General features: G+C 45.1%; 1 protein-coding gene across 11 annotated transcripts in view; it reads right to left on the bottom strand.

Moving 5' to 3' along the window:
* Window positions 1-20908, bottom strand: part of TNRC6A (trinucleotide repeat containing adaptor 6A) — a 65771-nt gene that overhangs the window by 12865 nt on the left and 31998 nt on the right. For 7 of the 11 annotated variants that reach the window (XM_032919899.1, XM_030483245.1, XM_030483241.1 and 4 more), the window contains 8 exons: window positions 19885-19906; window positions 12339-12674; window positions 8341-8388; window positions 2265-4853; window positions 1355-1519; window positions 999-1174; window positions 738-818; window positions 240-291 (listed from right to left, as the gene is read on the bottom strand). In XM_032919899.1, coding sequence (XP_032775790.1) covers window positions 240-291; window positions 738-818; window positions 999-1174; window positions 1355-1519; window positions 2265-4853; window positions 8341-8388; window positions 12339-12674; window positions 19885-19906 — 3469 coding nt within the window. Of the gene's footprint in view, window positions 1-239; window positions 292-737; window positions 819-998; window positions 1175-1354; window positions 1520-2264; window positions 4854-8340; window positions 8389-12338; window positions 12688-19884; window positions 19907-20908 lie in introns of all 11 variants that reach the window. The other 4 variants (XM_030483243.1, XM_030483252.1, XM_030483244.1 and 1 more) reach the window with 3 other exon arrangements.

Here is a 20908-nt window from a genome sequence, read left to right as displayed (position 1 = left end):
GGGAATATCACTAGAGCAACCAGGTGATTCATGTGTGTAGCATTACCCACATGCACACAGGTTTTTTCTCTGCAAGACTATTCCTCTTCTTTAGGGAAGCATCTTGAACTATACATAGCTATAGCTATATATACATATGATATATATAGTTTTTGAAAAGTAATTTACAGAAGGATATAAACTAAAAGAGAGACGGGGAAGGAAAGCAATAAAAGTCAGGCAGGTTCTCCTAGCCTTACCTCCAGACATGTCCATCTTATTGCTCTGTATGGTTTCTTCTGGTGATTCTCTCTGAAGTAATAAAATGAATCATAATTATTTAGTAATATTTTTTAAAGCTAACCCAAAGAGATTCCTATAACACTATTTACATTCAAACCTGCAAGGGGAAAAAAAAAAAAGAGACAAATCAGATGCTTTTTTAAAGCATTTTCTCCCTTTAGTTGTTACCCAACTGAAAACAGGTATTTCACCAAAATACGTGCGTTAACATTAAGTAAAACCCCAGAGTACTGGGTGAACATCTGGGTGGTGTTCACAAAACCACCTTCCATCAATCAATTGGTGTTTTTGTAATGAAGATGCAAAGCAAAGGGATGGGTGACAGAGGGGAGACAAACAGAAGTAAAGAGAAAAGCACCATGAAACAAACCCCAGGCAATTGAGCATGTTATTCTCTGCGCATTACAACCAGCACAGTAGGAAGGCAGCAGAGCCAAGTAAGGGTAAATACTTACTGAAAAAGTGAGATTTGTGAATTGCTTAATGAATGGATTCATCCATGTTTCATCTTGCTTATTTCCACCTTTCATTATTCCCTTAAAAACAGAAAGGAATTCCCGTGATGCTCAGATGTTTACCACCTACTGCTTAAATGATTTCATAGAATGTTGTGAATGAAGATTAAAGCTTAATGGCCCCTCTCAGGGCAGCACTTTTCTGACTCAGCTTTCAGACATGCCAACAGTGCAGAAACCTCAACCCAGGCTCCTCATTACCTTCGTGGGCATTTTTTTCATGTACGGTGGCCAATTTAAAGATGAGTTAGCTTCTTGTGAAGAACTGCTGTTCCACATTCCAATCTCCACATCCTCCTCTTCCTCCCAGCTGGTCTGACGACTGCCTGTCAATGGCATGTCATCTCCACACCAACTATCTTGCATAGATTTAGGCCCTGGTTGTGAAAAAAACCCAGCACTTCAGCATTTCAGCCGCAACTGCCTGCCCTCAACACAGACCTTGGCTTGGCCCTTACTTCAAGGTCACAAGCCCTCAGAAACGTCAAGCTTCTGCAGAGCTGCTTCCCCATGCCCAGACCCTTTCCTCAGAGATGACACAGGAAGGAAGCACTCACCGGGTTTATTTGAAGCCTGTTGACCAAGAGAGGCGTTTCCCCAGCCAGAGGTGCCTGCTGCATCGCTGATGGGTTCTCCCCAGCTAGTACCAGTATCCATGGGCTTACCCCACGCTGAAGTTCCGTTATCTACAGTAGTGGCTGGAGTAGAAGGCTCTCCCCAACCTTTTTAAAGCAGTATGAGTTATTGGCACGTTTTTAAACAGGATTTTAAAAGCTACCTAAAGAAACTCAAGTGGTTTGCTTTTCTAGAGCCATAACACACAATAAAAAGCACATTAGAGCACATTTACATATCACAACTGTAAGCTGTTAAAAAAATAATCACAAAAATACAGGTTTCACATGTAAAGAATTACATTTTGGCAATAGAAATGTCCAAGATGTTCCTAAGAGCTGCTCATTAGACTTAAGCTACTCCTCTCCACACTTGAAAGAGAGAGCACAAAATACTTCATAAGCACCACACAAGCTCATGTGCAATTATTGCTATTCACTGCTCCCAAAGCTACAAGATCAGAAAGTCTGATCTCAAGTCCATGTAAACCATCACCCTTCATTCTGTCCCAAAGCTTCTGGAGGGAGCTCTTTGGCAATATTAAGTTTTAACTGTTTTAGAACAAAATGAAGAAAAATACTTTCATTCCTCAGATACTAGGAGACATTTTCTGTTTCCACAGCCCAGAATTCAAGTAGAGCTCCTCAAGCTATTTAAAACTAGAACAGATCTTCCAATCTGTATGAAAATACCAACATCTATGAGCACTGCTGCTGGGTTTTTTTCCTAACTAAGAATGGTACTTCACTGGCACCCCCCTTTCCACTTTAAGCTAAAATATTGTTATATGAAGCAAGAACTAAAGAAGTGTTTTACAGGTAGGAGAAAACAGTGCATAAAACCAAGCCTTACCAGAACCCGAACTGCTCTCCTTGCTAGACATGGCACTTGAAGACAGTAGCTGCTGATGTACCTGTGCTTGCTGGTCTGAACTGCTGCTACTGTTTGGGACATTTTTATTCCACATATTCACATTTTTGTAGTTGTACTTGCTCGGATCCCCCCAAGCAGAAGTTCCATCATCAATCTCCATTTTGCGGCGTATTGATTCGGGGGACGGCTCCTCCCAGCCCGTGGGCTCTTCCTCCTTGGCTGGCGCGGGCATCGGCCCCCCCAGCCAGCCCGAGCCGGGGGGCTTGTTCGGGGCAGACGGTGCTCCCCAAGAGCCAACATCTTGCTTGTTCCACTCTGGAGAGTTGATTGGCTTGGATGAATCCCCCCAAACTTGAGGCTGATTGGATTTAGGAGGGTCTCCCCAGCCCTGGTTCTGATTAGGCTTTGCAGGCTCATCCCATCCTGAAGAAGTATTTGGGTTTGTATTATTACCTCCCCAAGAAACAGAGTTTGATTTACCTGGCTCATTCCAACCAGATACTGATCTGTCACTGTTGCTACCTCCTGAACTGGATTTCTTAGCCTCACCCCAATGGTTACTTCTTGAGTTTTCACCCCAGCTATCACCGGCAGAAACTGCCCAACCCTGGCTGGCCTTCTGTCCATCCGCCCATCCCTGTTTGATCTTCTGTGCGTCATTCCAAGATGACTTTTCCTCTTTGCCACTTCCCCATGATTGATTGCTCTTGACCATTACTGTAGCAGCAGAATCTTCTTCCCACCCCCCTTGGCTGTTTGACCCTTTGGAGTCTCCCCACCTTGTAGCAGACTTTGGATCTCCCCACCCTGATACAGATGAGGTATCATTATTATTAGGGCTAGGTCTATCCACACACCCCCCTGAGCTGGAAGTCTGTGTCACAGAGCCCCCCCAGGCCTCTGTCCCATTGTCAGTTTTTCTTTCACCCCTTGGTGATGTTTCGGTATCCCAGGCAGTGTTCTGTTTGATTGGAGTCTGTCCCCAGCCAGAGTTGGAAAGGACACGTGGATCTAAGTCAGTTCTGTTCACTATACTTTGGAGTAACGCGTGCTGGTCGACTTTCCTTCTCTCCCGGTTCTGTCCTTCCGCAGTGGCTCGGTCTTCGTGGCACCCAGTGCTCTCGGCGCTGCCCTCGCTGTCTGCTGTACCTGCTTTGGTCCACGCGCTGGTCTGCTCCGGGAGCTGAGGAGCAGCAGGACTCTGGCTGCTGAGCTCCTCCTCCTCAGCAGACTTCCATCCGTTTGTAAACTTCCTGCCGTTGCCGTTCACGCTTTCATTGGAATGCTGATTACTGGGCAGTTTACTCCATTCCCCGTTGGAAATGTTAGTGCCAGTGTTTTGTGCAGGGTTGCCCCATCCTCTTCTATTCCCGCCGGCACTCGCACCATTCCCGCTTCCCCACGGCATGTTCTGGGAGTTGACTGTCCCTGCCTCCCACACCCCTCCTCCTTTATTCCCATTGATTTGAAAGTTAGTGCTGCCAGGCCCGCTAATGCCTGGCTGCATTAGAGTTGCATTCACAGTGTCACCATTAGCTTGGCTGTTTGGGCCTGAACATTTGTCTCCAGAGTAATTAGAACCATAGGCACCCCATGTAGTACCATAAGATCCACCATTTTTCGCCTCACCATTGCTAAGATGAGAAATGGAAGTGCCATTTGAAACTGGAGAGGCCTGAATCTGAGAATGATTCATTGTGCTCACGCGCCAGGCCCCATGCCCTGTATTATTAGGCAGTTCGTTAATCTGCACTGAACCAGCAGAGTTTGGTAAACTAGAGGTCATAAAGTTAGTAGTGTTATTTGGTCCATTCATTTCAGTGTTAAGGTTTTGAGGTTGCCCACTGAATGAAACATTTCTTGTACCATTTACTTCAGAATCACAACTTTCCTGAAGGCTTCCCCAGGAACCATGGGCTGAACCACCCACCTTAGAGTTAATACTCTGGCTATTAGATATCTGACCTATGGTACTGCACTGAATACTTGTGCCAGGATTACCACTCCCTACAGACCCTTTCAGGGCATGTCCATTGTTCTCCAATACAGACCAGGCACCATGGTTGCCATTTGAATTCAAAGTGCTTGGATTTAACCCTCCATTTGATGAAGAGTTTATGGTGCCCCAAGCATTCATTCTATTGTTGCTACTTTCAGATTTGCTGTCAGGAGCATCCACAGAAACTTGACATGTGCTTATTATGGTCCCGTGGGATAAGCCCCACGGCCCACTAATACTTCCATTGCCCACATTATTGCTGTTGCTACCAACCACAAACTTATTCTGAGAACCATGTCCAATGCCATTCCGAATGCCATCGCTTTCTCCACCTGCGCTCCCTGAAGCCATTATCACGAGGTTCCTCTCTGACCCAGAGCTAGAGGCAGAGTCAGTGTCCATACATTCTGATGTCAGCTCTGGGTCACTGCCAGTGATTGATGGCCATGCTTCTTTGTCAGAGCCGTCTACAATAACTTTATCCCAGTTTGTGCTGGAGTCACTATTTGAAGAGACTGGTCCCCAGTGAGAATTTTCATAATGGGATCCTAGACCACTGTGGTTCAGATCTAAAGGGAAGAGGGAAAGTCCAAGAGCATTATTATAAATTTAGTACTATTACTTCAGTAAGCAGAAGAGGAAAACAGACGCGTCAAGATGCTAAGCCAAGAATTCTTTTGCATATTTGAACGCTACAGTTCTGATGATGACAGAGAAAGCTCCCAGGTAAGTGCAGCTGCTCAGAACTCTGCCCCACACACAGCCTAGAACACTTGCCACCAGCAGGCAAAGTGCCACTCACAAGAGCATGAAGCAGCACTCCTGAAGGTACACATCTTTTTTCCCCCAGAGAAATAGTTGGGGGTTTTCAAACACTCTGTATTTAAAGTACTTTCCAGAAACATGTCCATATTAAACACTACATAGAAATCAAAGACATCTGGAAAGGCAAAAATGTGAACAAGATATTACACTGACCTTGCAGCACCAACTGCTGTGTGACAGTAGCCGGAGAAACACCCACCTTCCCACCCCATTAAGACATCATAGAAGGATTCTTCAGTACAAGTTATTGAAGATATTTTCTTTTACCCAACAACCCAACACAAACCCCACAAGACCAGTCTAAAGCTCTGCTCTGCAGAAGCTCAGATTAAGGCTGTGGCTGAACTGACATTTCTCCTTCTCATTTATCTCAGAACCACTGCTTCTATTTCAACAGATAAGCTGATGCTGTGGGCATCAGGCAGACACAGCTCCTAATTCACCTACACACTTTTCACGGCTAAATACAGGCACGACGGAGTATTTGGTACAAAACAAGCACCATCAATTCTCATCTCAGGTGTCCAACGCTTTAGTGAGGAGACCTCCCCCATGACTGCTCAATCAAAACACCAGCAGAAGATGGAACTGTGGAAGTGTGAAGTGTGTGAAACACAGCGATGAAGCTGGCACAGGAACACAAGTACAAAAGGCCACTGGAGCTTTTTACTTTGCATTTGCCTGCACTGAAAGAATAACCACACGGGTGCACGCTCAATGGCTGCGTGTGCAGCAGCTTCTCTGCACATGAAAACATTCAGGTGGGTTTTTTTTAAGTAAACTGTCATCATTTCTTTGCAATATTCCCTTTTTTTTGCCTTTACTTGGGCTATGCAAAATGTATGTATCTCTGGGAGAGGTGGAAAACGTTCCTTCAGCTGAACCCCAGACCTGCCTGTTAATGTGTTACTAGAAAAAACACTGGAGTACCTGAGCAAAATCCAACAATCCCCAAGATCTCAAATCTCACACTGGTGTTTAAAGAAAAAAGTCATTTAACGTGTATTAAAAGACTAACCAAAGAGAAGAGTTGTCTGCACTCTCATGAAGGAGAGAATCATCAGCACTAAAAGCTGTGCTTATGAAACATCTGGATTGAAAAACATCATCTCAGTAACAGATCCATTTGAAAAGCAACTCTGAAGTGCTCAGATGCAAACAGCCCAAATTCAACATGGGGAAAAGGACACAGGTTATGAGTACAGGCCAGAGTGAAACAGCAAACAAACCCCATTGCACAACGGCAGGATGCATAAAAGAAAGCTTGTACTTATTAAAACTCTATTATCCTAATTTAGAGGTGATGCACAGTTTGTAAGGAGCCAGCACACACACAGCAGGTAATGACTGGTGTGCAGCCATGCAGAATGCGATCCCACTGCACACAGACCCACCCTGACTGACAGTTTTTCCTCGACATAAACACGTGTTAGTGCTTTCTAGCAGGAACCACCGTTCTGGAATATCCCTGTCTGAATCTCCACACTCCACAAACCTCTGAGATTAAGAATACAAATACTGAGTAAGCAGGAGATTATCTCTGGTGTTCTGCGTCTGGCAGATACCACAAAACTACCCTCAAAATTGAGAAATCCCAGCGGACAACACAGTGCCCTTGGCGCCCAGCAAACCCAGCCAACAGCAGCCCAGGCCTGCGCTTCTCCCCAGAACTACTCACAAGTCGCAGCTGAACTTTTGCTGCTTAAATCCTGGACATCAAAAACTTACATAAAGCTGAGTTTCTTATAATTCAGTTCGTGTCTTGCTAAAGCACCCCAAAGTCAGGAACAAGCAGATGTAGCTGCTGGCCTCTGCAGTGGTTTCCTAACTGAAGCAGAGGACAGGAGAGCTACCAGGACAAGGGCACAGTGTCCTGCTGCACCCAACCCTGCTCCTGAACAGGGACTGGGCTCCTGCAAGCTTCCCCTCTCCTCTCCCTGACACAAGGGAAGAGGGAGGACGAGGAGAAGAGGTTTAACATCTATCTCCCCTTGAGAGCAGACTTCAAGGAAAATGTGAAGGATGGAAACTTCAAGAAAAACCAGAAAAGATGCAATATGAAACGATCTCCCAAGCCCTGCGCCCGCTGCAGCCTGATGGGTACATGAACCAGAGCCACTACAGCCCCACAGCACTACCTGTGTTACTCAGGACTTGTCAGACCATCTGGGAACACTGTACTCAGTTTTGGACCCTGCTAGACAGAAGAGGTGTGGACAGGAGCAGGTCTGGGGAAGGGCCACAAAGGTGATCCAAGGACTGGGTGAAGAAAGGCTGAGAGAGCTGGGACTGTTCAGCCTGGAGAAAAGAAGGCTCAGGGGAGATCTTAGCCCCATATTCCAGTGTTCAAACTGGAATATGGTTTAAACTGGAACCGGTACAAAGAAGATGGAGACTCCCTTTTTACAAGGGGTCACAGGGAAAGACACAGGGTGATGGGTACAAGTTACTCCTGAGGAGATTCCGACTGGACCAAGAGCAAGATTTTTTTACAATGAGAACAAGCAGCCACTGGAATAATCTCCCCAGGGAAGTGGTGACTCCCCAGCGTTGGACACCGTTAAGATTCAGCTGGACAGGGTGCTGGGACATCTAGTCTAGGTCATGTTGTGCCTAGAAAGGTTGGACCAGATGATCCTTGAGGACCCCTCAGCCTGGGATTCTGTGATTCTATGACTTCCTCCAGCATGTCCCCAAGTCCCCACACAGCACATGTGCTCCAAAATATACTTAAAAAATAAACAGGCAGTGTTCTTCACAATGACAAACAGCAGTAGAGAACATGCAGAGCTGCAGGTGCTACCCCAGTGTAATCTCAGCATTCAAACCAGAAAGGCCCAGACATGATTTCCTCAACAGTGCTGGGAAATGCCTCTGATCTACAGCACAGGCTTGCACAGATCATTCAATTTAACATCACAAAGGGGCAATTTAACATGTAAGCAGAAAGGCAAAAAATAAAAGACACATAGTATTTTAAAGCCACACAGTCAGAACATCCATTCTGGTATGAATTCTGATGTTATTTTAGACAATCAAAAAGGTTTAAGCAAATGTAGGGTGTAATGGCACAGGGAAAGTATGTGTCAGACATTCACACAGCATATGCTATTGGAAAACAGAAGCCAAAGAATAAAAATATTAATAAAAAACCCAGACAAGATTGTGTGACACATGCAACTACTACAAAGACACGTAGTGCAAAGTGAAGGGGAGATGTAAAGAGCTAACCTGACTGGTTAGGGGAGTGGCTCACCAAGTCCCGAATGGGAGGCATGCCTATGGAAAGAAAAGCAAGACAGTCACAGAAGTGTTACTCTGGTAACGTACCAACAGCCCCCAGAGCACTTGTTGCTCTAACCCCATGTGTTAGCAGCCCCTCCTCAGGAAAGGTTCAGCTGAGGTGCCAGCTCAGCCCCAGTGACCGTGCCTCAGCCATGGCACTGAACACAGGGAGGGGGGACACGCACAGCAAACCAGCTTTCCCATTCAGCTATTAGCAATTCTGCTTCTACTATTAGTTAGTTTTTATACATTTGGTCTTTAATTCACCAATTTAACATGTCCTTAATTTTAAAAGTTTGATTTCTATAAAGAAGAGGAAGAATTGAGTCATTGAAACCAACCCCAGCTCATTTCTGACTGCACTGACTCCGAATTTCAGACGTCAGCCCTGAAACTTCAGTAAGTCCCTATTGCTCCTCTGAGGAGCACTCTCCCCACCTGAAAGTCATTATTTTGCTTCCTGATGTAGCAAACAGAAATAACCACATACGGTCCAACGCTGGTTTAACATCAGTGTGTGCACAACAAACTTTCCTCTATCCCTCTCTCATAGCTTCTTCCCCATAAGTGTCCCATAGGCACTGTATGAAACCAAAGTGAAAGTTTCCAGTTCACAGTTCTACAGTTGGAGACCATAACTGGTATATTTAAGGCAATGTTTCCTAAATGAAGTCAACCCCCACCACTTCTAACTGCAGATCCCTGACCAAGGAAAACCCCTCAACGTACAGGAAGAATCTTTTGTTCCCAAAGGCTCTGGCTGTATCCTCCTTTTGCAGCTCTGCTGCGAGATGCACACGGATAAAGTGACACCCACTCACGCCAGAGCAGGACTCGGAGCGACTGGACCAAGGCCAGGAGCCCGGTGCTGCTCTCCCGTTCTGCTCTGTCCCACACTTGTAAGCAATTACTGCTGGCAAATATTCCAGTTCACTGTATAAATCATTTCATTGTGGAACAACCACCTGGCCAGCCCCATGCGTTACAAAGCAGAGGCAAACAAACATGCCGAGGCAGCATTCAAGACCTTCCTTTCATGTGAAGTTTACACACAGAGGGGGAAATATTGGCAAAGCAAACAACTGAACTGAGTATGAAAATGTTCTGATAAAGAGCTACTTATGTAGATTTCTTAAAATAACCTCCTTGGTACAGACTCTATCTGTTTCACAAGTACTGCAGGCCATGGGCTTCACTTACATGCCTTTATTAAAGAGACATGCCAAATGTCCTAACAGCAGCAGAAAAGAACAACCCACAGGACTGCCCCTTCTTAAGCTTTACTCCTAAATAAAGTGGGTTCATTTTCAGAAGAGGAGATGATGGTCCATGCAAAACATGAGAGGTTTTTTCTTTGACCACTGATATAATTGAAAACTTCTCCAATACCAAAGACTTAAAACTTACTGTGGCCAGGGCAGTTAAAAGAAGACTAAGTTTAGCAGTACTGGTGCTCCTGCTTTCACAAAGCACCTACCAGTTATGACCCTGGTTGGAACTGGGGATTGATCCTACCCTGGGGTCTGCCAGGGAACGACAGATCAAACTCCTGCAGCCATTACAAAGTCCAGCAACTCTGACTGCAACACTTCAAGCTACAGTTTTCCTTTTAGCCCTAAAATAGAGATCAATCTCAATATCCGTTAAATAATGCTTTAAAAATAAAGAACTTCATCTTCAAAGATACTGTGTTAAGGTATAAAATTTGTCAACCCAAATGGCCTGTACATGGATATTCTTTCAATAGGAAGGGATCTACAGACGTGCCAAATTGCAAGAGATTTTGAGTTTCAGAGATAACAACAAGGAGAGCACTCACAGGTTGTCACTGGAGGCTAAAAGAGGAACTGTGGAGAGCGAGACTGGGGCAGGCAAATGTCAGTGGTATTTCCTTTCAGATACCAAGGTGCCAGGAGGCATTAAGCCACTCACATGCTACTGGACTATGGCCACCTCCATGTTACAGGAGTCTGAAACCATCACAAAAATCCAGCACTGAAAATCACTTTTCTTTACATTATCACCTTCCCTAAGTTTCTTAAAGAACATAACAGATGTGGAGCTCTTGGTTATAGGAAAGAGCTCTTTGAAGCATACGGACACATGGCACCAAGGCAGGAGGCTCTGACCCCACCTGTCTGATCCTGGACCCCTGGAGCACAGCACCCAGCTAACGAAGGCCCAACAGGATGCTGCAGACAATGCAAACCTTTTCTTAAGATGGGAAAGGGCTTTGGCCAACCTTTCTCCCCTTAAAAGCCCCCAGAACCTTTTCACTACCAGCTGGATGTACAGACATAACTATTCAAACAATTAACCTGTTCTTCAAACCACAGAACTACTCCAGGAAAGCAGTCCCCACACACTCACTGTAGCACTGGGACACGTTGGCATCCCCCAGCCTAACGGCCCCCCAGCCACAGCAGCACAAACTCAAGCAAAACTGGGAAGAATGCAATACACAAATGGGAACCCAACTGATTAACTGGAGTTCACGACAGAAGAGAAATGAAGGACACTACGCTCAAAGAGATCCTCTGGATACAATGAGGTGGTTTAACAGGTTGTATAAAGAGTAATAATTCTTAAATCAGTTTACCTGAGAGCTTTTATCTAAATCTCTACCTGCTGCCCTACAACTTGGCTAGTTGAGGACATATTCTGCAGAAAAAGTTATAGCAAGTATATGAAAGGTTACTTTAAACCTGAGTATTGACAGGATTATACAGGTGAACTAAAAAACCAAACATTAATTACTTAAAAACGACTTCTTGGAGTGGTAAAGAGTTCTCCCAGGATGTGACAAAAATAATACTGGAAAGTAATATCAGAAACATTCCTCAGGGGGCACACGGATAAGCTGCCTCCAATGCTCTGTTTACTTTCAGTTTAAATGTGCTTCTTCAGGATTGAGTAATCAGAACAGCTCAAAATTTAACCACAATTTGAAATATCAAGGCTGTTTTCCAGAAACCTTATTTTTTAGCTGAAGGGGCAGGAGTCACATCCCTCGTGGTGTACAGGACACCAATTCTGAGAAACAAACCTTCAGCTTGGAAGAAACTATTTGTAGGAACAAGTTACATCAACATACAAGTATAAAAATAAGAAGGTATTTGCCCAACATATGAAGTGTTGGCATACATTAATACCAAATCCCTTTGAAAACCTACATCCCTATGAAAAAAGTTACTTTTCTTATCCAGCCTAAAGTAAACTGCTTTTACTGTCTCCCCAGAATTCTGAGCTGCAGGCCAGTACATTCACTGAATGGCAAATTACAGGCATTTTACAGGTAAGTTTACCACTCTTAGAAGGGTATTTGAAGAGAACGTGTAACAAGCCAACACAACAAAGGATAGCTCTACTTAAACAGTAATAAAGGTAAAGGTTGATCCATTTGCTAAGACAACCAAGCTTCAGGTAGATGAACAAAGAAAAACTCTGACCTAGTAACAAAAAGCAACTCTGATATTCCAACCAAGCTGCATCCTGTCTGTCTCGCTAGATATGCAGAAGAAAAAACCCTGATATCTTGAGATGCTGTTCAGAACCATGTGAAGGACTCTTCCTTGCAAGATCTGTGTACCAAAACTGGATGCAAAAAGAGATGCTTCGTACCATGACCACACTTGCATCAATCATCAGGATAAAGACTGGAAACTCAGAACCCAGCTCCGAACAGTGGTCACACTGGCTCCTAGTCAGAACCAGACATATCTACTGTGCACCACCGGCAACAAGGAGCAACTACGATATCTCAGGTTTCCATATGCAACTTGCACAAGGATGGCCCAAACCATCCTGCAGTGTTTCATATTAATACATAGGAAAATCTCTCATCGTGCCACAGCTCACATGTAAAGTTTCAACAGTATTAGCTCAATAACAAAACTGAACTGAAACTATTTGCGTTTAAAGGAACACAGGGCGCCTCCCCTCACCTGGCTGTTTTTTGCTGCTGTTCGGCACCTCTCCGTTGGTCACTGGCTGTTTGTTTGTGACAGTGCTGCCTCCTGACTGGCCGTTCAATACTTTAGGAGTAGATCCCAGGTTTGCAGCTATCACTGGTAACTGCTGACCTCGTTTCAGAAGCTGTTTCTGTTCCTGGTGTCGAAATCGCGGTGGTACTTCACGAGGAGGGTATCGAGGCAAGGTCTGCTGCTGCTGGCTGCTGGCTGGGGCCCGCTTGGCATTATTATTAGTGCTGGTTGCTGGGGAAGTGCCGCTGGAGGTGACAGGCTGAGGCTGGCTTACACTGGTCTTGGTTTGTTCTGGCACTGCCCCCACCCCCAGAAAGAGAGAAAGTTGGACAAAGTTATTCATAAGAACAGCAATTTCAATTGAAGACTAAGTCAATATTCTTGCACATCTTCATGTGGCATGTAATGGCAGCAAGATTTCTTCTCACTGCAGGAGTAACTCATTCCCCATTAAAAGCTCAATTATCCCATAATCACACAGCCTTAACACTACAGATGTGGAAGCAGAAATGTATCTTACTATCACTCCTAACAAAGTTATCTTGGCTAAAGTATGCACTAACAAACTTCCTACAGGGTTTTCTGACAAATCAGCTTATTTCAGCATTTAAACTATTTTTAAAAATACTTAAGTACTAAAAAACCCCAAATGTTACTCCAATGGGAAGCTTAAGTGTTACACATAGAAAAATGTTCTGGTCTTGCCCCAGAACAACAAGAGGTGAACAGGACATACAGAATACCACTGGGACTTGCTGCTTCAGCAGCCCTAGCACCCAAAGGGAAATGTGTTGGTGCCCTCAGGTGAACCTGCTCGAGCAGGAGCAGCTAATGGCACCGGTACCCCACACACAGCCTGGCAGGCCTGTGCCAGTGTGCAACTGCAGCTCCAGGTACCCTTCAGTCTTGGCCCCTTCAAGGCCAGATGAAGGTTAAACAACTTGCAGAGGGCAGCCGCGAGTGAACACACCAAACCCTGATGCTGGATGAAGGGAAAACCATAGTGTCCTCCACCCAACACCTCCATCCAGCCAGCACAACAGTGGTGGTGAGCATGGGGTGGCCAGGTGCAGGTAACGGGTTAGGAAACCAGGCTCAACAGATAGGAAGGAATACTGTGAGCTACTGGACGTGTTTCCTGGTGCTGCTGCCATCCATCCCAGCCACTGTCACAGGTAAGTGTACTTCCAACCCCTCACATGACATGTCAATGTACTTTTCAGATTTCTCCGTGAGATATCCACATAACGTGTTTACATTCACTGTGGAACTCCCTTGAGATACCTCAAGACTCGACCATCACTCCCCCAGCACTGACCTGCCTGCGTGGTCAAGTCACCATCTCTACTCAGAGCTTCACAAGGTCCGAGTTGCTGAAGGCAAACAGTTTAATCCATGTGGCATTCCTGCTGCCAACAGCGAGGGACAGCTCGGCGAGGACAGCCTCTCCGGTGACAAACACAGGGCTGGATTTACCTCAAGAATAGTTCTGTACATTGGCAGCACCTAAACATACACAACTTGCGGCTGAGGAGCAGCATCCTCAAACCCTTTCCCTGCTGTCTTCCTTCAACAACTCCCTGGCATGTCAGCAGCAGGAACACTGTTACCACATGACCGTGTTTAATTTGTTTAAAGACCGTTTTCTCTTCACTTTCAGGAACAGACTCATGTGAATCCAACGTAAAAAATAAATGAAAACAAGCTCCTTAGGCTTTTGTGTAAAGAATCCATTTGAATACTGACAGCGTCGCTTATGACTATCATCTCTTTTTGTTTCTCCTGTAATACACAGTTACATACTCTGACAAACACAAGCATGGAGGCCTTCAGAATAAAATGTCACCTCAGAGGCAGCACCTTCAGGTGCTCACCACCACTCTGGCTCCACAGCAGTGACCCTGCTCCTCTATTTCACAGCTGGCTGGAGCGGGACAGAATTAAGGAGAGGAATGGCCAGGACACAGGTTGATTTAATGTCCACAGGGAACAGGAGGTGTTCAAGAGCCATTAGATACGTGGAGAACTTGATAAAAATCACCAGCACCGTATCAGATGCCACCAGTTTAAGCTATTACCTGCATTAAGAGTAGGTAACTCTGATTCCTTGCACAGTGTGTTGATGCATGTAATGGAGCAACAGAGAGTGATCAAAACCAAATTCACAAAGTAGTCCTGAACAAAGCTCTTCCATTTATTCCTTTTAAAATTACCTGAGTCAAAAATAATTAAAACGTGAAAGTGGCTAAACCTTGGTGGGGGGGATGGAGGACACTATTTCAGCAACTAAGAATCTGTCACCACTTCAATGCATGAGCACTTAGCACATTTCTGTGGTCTGGGTACTGCAACAAGCTTTGAAATTTAAAAAACCAACAGAAACCCACCAAAATTCTTCACATACCCCAATCTGTGCCACTACATCCCAAATCTTCCCTTTCTGATCCATCAAAGTGCCTCCTGCTGCCACTCATCCACACCAACAGCTCTGCACAGCGAGGGGTGCCGACAGGGACAACCACTGCTTGCAGCCAGGACACCCTCATCAAGCAATGGCACCACCGAGGGCCACACACCCCCTCTTCATGGTGTATCTGAGCTTTCTTATTACTGTCAGCTTAGGTGGAGAGTACCCCCCACTTGAGGGGATTTTTAACACAACCCACAAGACCCCTTAACACGGGCCATGGAGGAGACTCAGTTTTCCTGCACTCCCCCTTCCATTCTGTACAACTGCTCCTTCGGATCAAGCAAAATCACTTCTATCTGACATTCCACGGGACGTCCCACCCCAGCTGCCAGCAGCACTTAGGGCAAGGCAGCAATATTAATACTTTCCTAATTAAAGCTGCCTTAAGACAAAGTGTGTATTATAACAGAATCCAACTCGCAGGTAACCGAATCCCCCTCAACCATAAACACACCATGTCCTGCTCAGCCAGCCCCTGGGCTACAACACAAACAGTTCAAGAACCTTTATTTCCCATGTATTCTGTGCATTTGTTTCCTTAGCAAGCATGGCAATTCCTTCTGTCACAGCCAGCAAACTAAACAGAAATCTACCCTGTAATAGTCGTACTAAAGAATCAACAGTTTACATTCACGCGTTAATTTCAAACCGAAATTAACCCAAAGTGCAACATGGATTAATTTCAGTTTCCCATCACCTCCCCAAGTACCCCAGAGGAAGTTTTAAGCTATACAATTTACCCTGTCCAACATTTTCTGGTCCATGACTTCAGCAGATTAAATAACACATTAATATTCCAACATGGCTACGATAAATTCCAACAGCCCTCAGTCCCTGCCTTAACATCTTGTTATAAAAGAGTTGCTGGTTTCATAAAAGTTTGCTCTGCCCGCCAGTATCTGATGTGGAAGCACATTAGGGCAGAAAGCTCCCTCTAACACCAGCACAGCTCCTTTACCTGACTACCACCAGCGAGCTTACAGAAGCGAGCAGTAAAAAGGAGATTTTCATAAAGCACAAACCTGCTGCAAGCCCAGAGCAGGGGCTGGAGAGGTTACAGTGTACAGAGGGATTCCAGAGACAGACGCTTCCAACTTGTGTTGCTTTCCCACTCGGCAGACTTCACCAGAAAATGGAGGAGAAGCATGGTGTCATTTTACTGCTCCCGGAGAGCCGCTGCCAGCTCCTCCTGAGCGGGGCCGCGGCTCCCTCCAGCCCCAAAAATGGCAGCCCTGCCACTAACTTTAGCGCAGATGGAAAACAGCTTCTCGCTTGCACAGACTGGGCGGGCAGAGATCAAATCACCCCCGAACCACACAAAGAACAGCACCGAGCTGTCATTTAAGTGTTTCTTCTCGCTGCTGCCGGAGCTGACCTCTGAGAAATGTGTTGTGAGGCTCCCTGCCCGCGTGCCATGCCCCCGAGAGTTGTCAGTGCTGGAATGCTGAAGGGCAAGCAGAGGAAGCCTGGCGCTCGAGCTGACACATGTAAGATGTAGTGCTAGAATTTTCCTGGTGGAAAAATGGCCGCAGCTGTAAGCTGAGCGAGCGGAGCTGGAAAATATCCCACCGCTGCCAAGCCGTTAACCCCTGCGCCGCCGCGCCGAGGGGAGCCCGGCTCTCCCAGCGCAACGCGTCCCACCCTGGGCATCGCTGCTGCTCACTCCCAGGACTGAAAAGCTAACAGGTTTGGTGATCTGGAAAAGCACAGGGAGGGAAGTGAAAGAAAAAACCCTACAAAACCCAGAGGAGTCTGTGTTGGGGCAATTGTGTTTCCCAGCGAAGAAAATGAGTACCAAGTTTCCAAGGTGGGAAATATGAGTCAAAGATTTCAACTCCACACCCAGCTATTTTTAAAAGCACTTTCCGTTTCAGTGGTTGACTCAAAGTTGATTCTGCTCTGCAATAGCAGCAGCGCTTTACGCCTCTGCCTTCACAAAGCAGAGCAATCCGGAGCTGAAGACTGACAGCTGTTTTCAGCTCCTGCTCGCACTGTTTCCCGACACACAGCAGCATTCGGAACAGCTCACCACAACACCAGCACCTACACTGCCCTTTGGTTCTCACAAACCGCTTCAGCAGGGTATTATGTATGTGCATTAACGCGTGTGCAGAGAGACATTTCAGCTCAGGAGGAAATCTCCTGCTGGAGAAGCACACTGTGATTGCTGAAGTGAGCACAACAAAACTCCAATGTTCTTAAACAGCATTTACTTGAGTGCTTGGCCTCTCAGCAGCTACTTGCGGCCACGGTGTGATTTGCAGAGTCCTGTTTTAGGAGAAATTCAGGATAAATGGATTGATTTGTCCGTCTTTAATAGGACAGGCACTAAACACTGCAAAAAGACTTTGCTGAGGTCGAAGGAACACCACAACACTTGTCAGTTCTACAGTATTCTCCTCAAATAAGGACCTTCAAATGATACTTATTTTTTCCCCAAATACGTGGACTGGAGCAGTTGGAGGGCACTTGTTGATGTGTGAATGTGTTGTGCCAGCTGCTGCACAAACCAGCTCTCAATTGTCAACTAAACAGTACATTAATCTAATGCCTGTGAACTGCCTCTTTTCCTTTAATAAAGCCAGACATGTAAAACTAGACGGCTTGGACTATCTGAAATCCACAGGAATGACATGCACACATTTTTAATGACAGTACTACAGTATTAAAACATGTGGATCAGCACCATCTTCATTACTTCCATTCCTAATCCTGAACAGGGAAAAACCAACGCTACTAACTTCCTCGGAAGGCAGTCTTACAGTTTTATGTGACCACAGGTAGCTACTTCAGCTGGTCAAACTGCAACTCCCACCTTAGCCAAAGCAACATTCTGGAGCCTCCCAAACTATGTTTAAACCCAAGAAATAAGCAACCACCCACACCACTTAACCAGCTTCTTTCTGAAAGAAGGAACATAAGTGTGAATTATTTAGAGATCCCATACTCTGCTATTTTATCTTCAGCTCATGCACAGAATGAATTATTTAAGACATTAACGTGATGGAAACTTGGAAACTAATGAAACATTCATTTGCATCCTGAACACAAGCAGGCAAAACCGACGAAGCCATGAAAGCGCTTTGTGCAACGTAACCACGGATTTAGTTCCTAGAGAAACTGTTGCACAAAATCCTCTATCTGAATCTCCTCAAGTCTGCTCCGGGACAGCCAGTGCGTGTGTCTGTGACAGCTCCGAATTCCTGCTGAACTTCCTGAAATACCCTGTTAATAATAATGTAACACTAAAGCTGGAACTTGACATTTCCTCAGTAAACATCAGGCTCCAAGGAGAAAATGAAAAGAACAGAACAAAAAGACTGTCTGTCCTTCAGGAGAAGGGAATTTTCTCCCAGTGTGAGGATCACCATCAGGTACCTCAGGGCAGGATTTGTGCCCTCCTGCTATTTTTAGCCGTGCTGTGATGCCAGGACGCCAGCGCAGCACAAGTCCATAGGTCAAATGTTCATGCAAAATGGACCTTATTATTTACACACAAGTGTTTCACCACTTTCTTCTTCGCTGTCTTTTCAGATATATTTTATTGCTTCAGAGTAAAACTAAACACTTCCACAATGCTTTCTTTACATCTGCTACATTATCTTAGAAGCTTTATGGCAGGAATGTACAGGAGAAAGCAAACGCTTAGCCTGTACTTCAAGTGTAATTCCATGCACTGCTTGAAAAAGGGTGCTTTAAAAACCAAGCAGAGCATATTTATTAATTACAGTACTCTTCCAGCAGTTTTATTAAGCATTCATATAAAAACACACAGAGAATTCCCAACTGGTTTCAGTGACCGGAGCCAGGCTGGAAGGGCAGGACCTGCACTCAGCCCCGTGAAGCCCAGAGGATGGCTGCACATCTGGGATGTGGGTTCTCATCACCAGCACTGGTGCAGCTCCCACTACCCCAAAGTGATCACTACTCGCAGCCAAAGCACCATCCTCCTCCCCACAGAACTCCCCCAGACACAAACCCAGGCTGCCCTCACTCCCTCCTCAGAGCCTCGGCACTCACTGAAAACCTGCTGCTCCCACTCCATCTATTTTCTTTTCCCATTTAAACAGGCACTAAAGTATACACTGCACTTAAATAAACTAGACAAAACTGTGCCTCCTGACAGCTGTAATTGCACTGCAGCCCTCAGCAGGAGCATCAGTGCATTCTGTATGTTAAGAACCTGCCTCCTCCATTCCAACCTCACGTGAACGAGGATGCTGCTTCAAAGGCACGCCTCAGTAATGGCCACTTCCATTTGTTTCTCTGCTCTTCTCAAGCACAGTATGTCCTCTACCATTTTACTACCTTCATGCCAGAACAGCACTTCAAACACCTTTTGATTTTCCAGCAGTAATTGCATCTCTGCCAAGCAGGGCTTCTGAGCTCCTGCTTCTACCACTGCTCCAGTGAGTAGTAAATTAAAGCCAATGTTCCCCAAAAACAGGGATGCGGCAAGCACTCCACACGAACACTTAAGCAGTTACTGTCCACTTCCCAACTAACAGGTTATGAGCTAGAGTTAAAGAGAAAGTGAAAAGAATCCTTTTTCCCCCCTTGCTGGACGCCGGTTGGAATGGGGATCTGCATAAATCCCATAAACATTCGGAGTAACTGCAGCATTCCCAACCTGCCACCAAACATTGGAATTACAGCTTCCAGGTATGGTCATCGTGATCATTCTGGCAGGATGAACCCTCCACATGCAATAGTTGGTTACGGCTAGCTGTATCCATTACTTGTCTATCAAAAAATGGGGAAGGAAAAAAGCAAATAAGGAAAAGAACTCAAGGTATTCTGTATACCCCTGGTGCTGTTTAAGTAATTGAGAACAGAAACCAGGAAGAACAGAAGAGTGCAATCCCGGGAATAAACCCTTGGTCATTACTCTGCTGGGGTCACTGAAACAGTACAACCAAAGTTTCAAGATTCTCACCTTTCAGTTTTGAGAAGAGCTTCCAGGTGACCCGTCTGATTCAACATATTTAACAATGAAGGAATAATACACAGAATAGAAATAACTGTAAAGTAACTTACCTTTGATTTTTTGTTCAATGGCCTAGAACAAGAAAAGAGAAGTGTCAGTGATGTGCGCAGATAAAACCCCTGTATGCACGTGCCGCTTCATAAAGCAACATTAGCTCCTGACTCCCCTCTTTTAACATGTTTTAGAGTTATTTAATTATCTACTTCAGAAGTGTCTCTAACCACACCATGCCTATCATTCTTCATGCCTAGAAAGCTGTTTAAATGTTATAGAAGACAAAATTAATTTGAAAGATAAGTACATGAAACAGACTGCATTAAACTTGCAAATGAAGATGTTTTGAGTGAGTTAAAAACTGTGCCTGGAAGCAAAGAACCGCCACCACTTTTATTGCAGAGGGAGGGACTAGACATGTAAAGAAGCAAGGAAATGCAAAGACTTTAAGTCTTTCCAAGTCATTTCCAAGACTCAGCTGGTTACACCTCTGATACTGCCAACATTAGAGATCTGTTTGAATAAAATTGCAATTAAAAATCATAGGATAAAAATGGGGAGAGAAACAGGTCTGGTATGGAAGCACCCCTTAACTGCAAGGGTTTAACTATAAACCAGCAAAAGTGAGTTCTCAAAAGCACAGCTCATAGTTCTTCCTACCTGCAACTAGAGTTTTCTGAATTATCACTATTAAAATGCACTATTGCCAAAGCAAAACGAGGTTTAATTTGATATGGACACTCCGGTAGCTGTATACAGCCCATTTTAATTATGGTATCACATATATTCATAGGAGGCAATAAATTTGCCATAATACTTAAGCTATGATTGTCTGTAATTGAAACCACAAGAAGAAAGGAGCACGTGTGAGTGCAATAGAGATTTACTGATTCACTGATCTGATCGGAGGCTTGGCCAGGTTCAGACACCAGCACTGCTAGGGCTGACTACTGAAACATTGACAGCTCTCCAGTGCCACAGCCTCACTTCTAAGGAAACCAAGAGTGCATTAAACCCCCTTTCTCAGCTTCTTTTGCTGACAAAGGCAAGTATACACATGGAAGTCGTAGTTGTACCGTC

This window comes from Strigops habroptila, chromosome 4, assembly GCF_004027225.2.
Source record: "Strigops habroptila isolate Jane chromosome 4, bStrHab1.2.pri, whole genome shotgun sequence".
Classification (NCBI taxonomy): Eukaryota; Metazoa; Chordata; class Aves; order Psittaciformes; family Psittacidae; genus Strigops; species Strigops habroptila.
The sequence above is the reverse complement of the archived record's forward strand: the minus strand, read 5'-3'. Positions and strand labels throughout refer to the sequence as shown.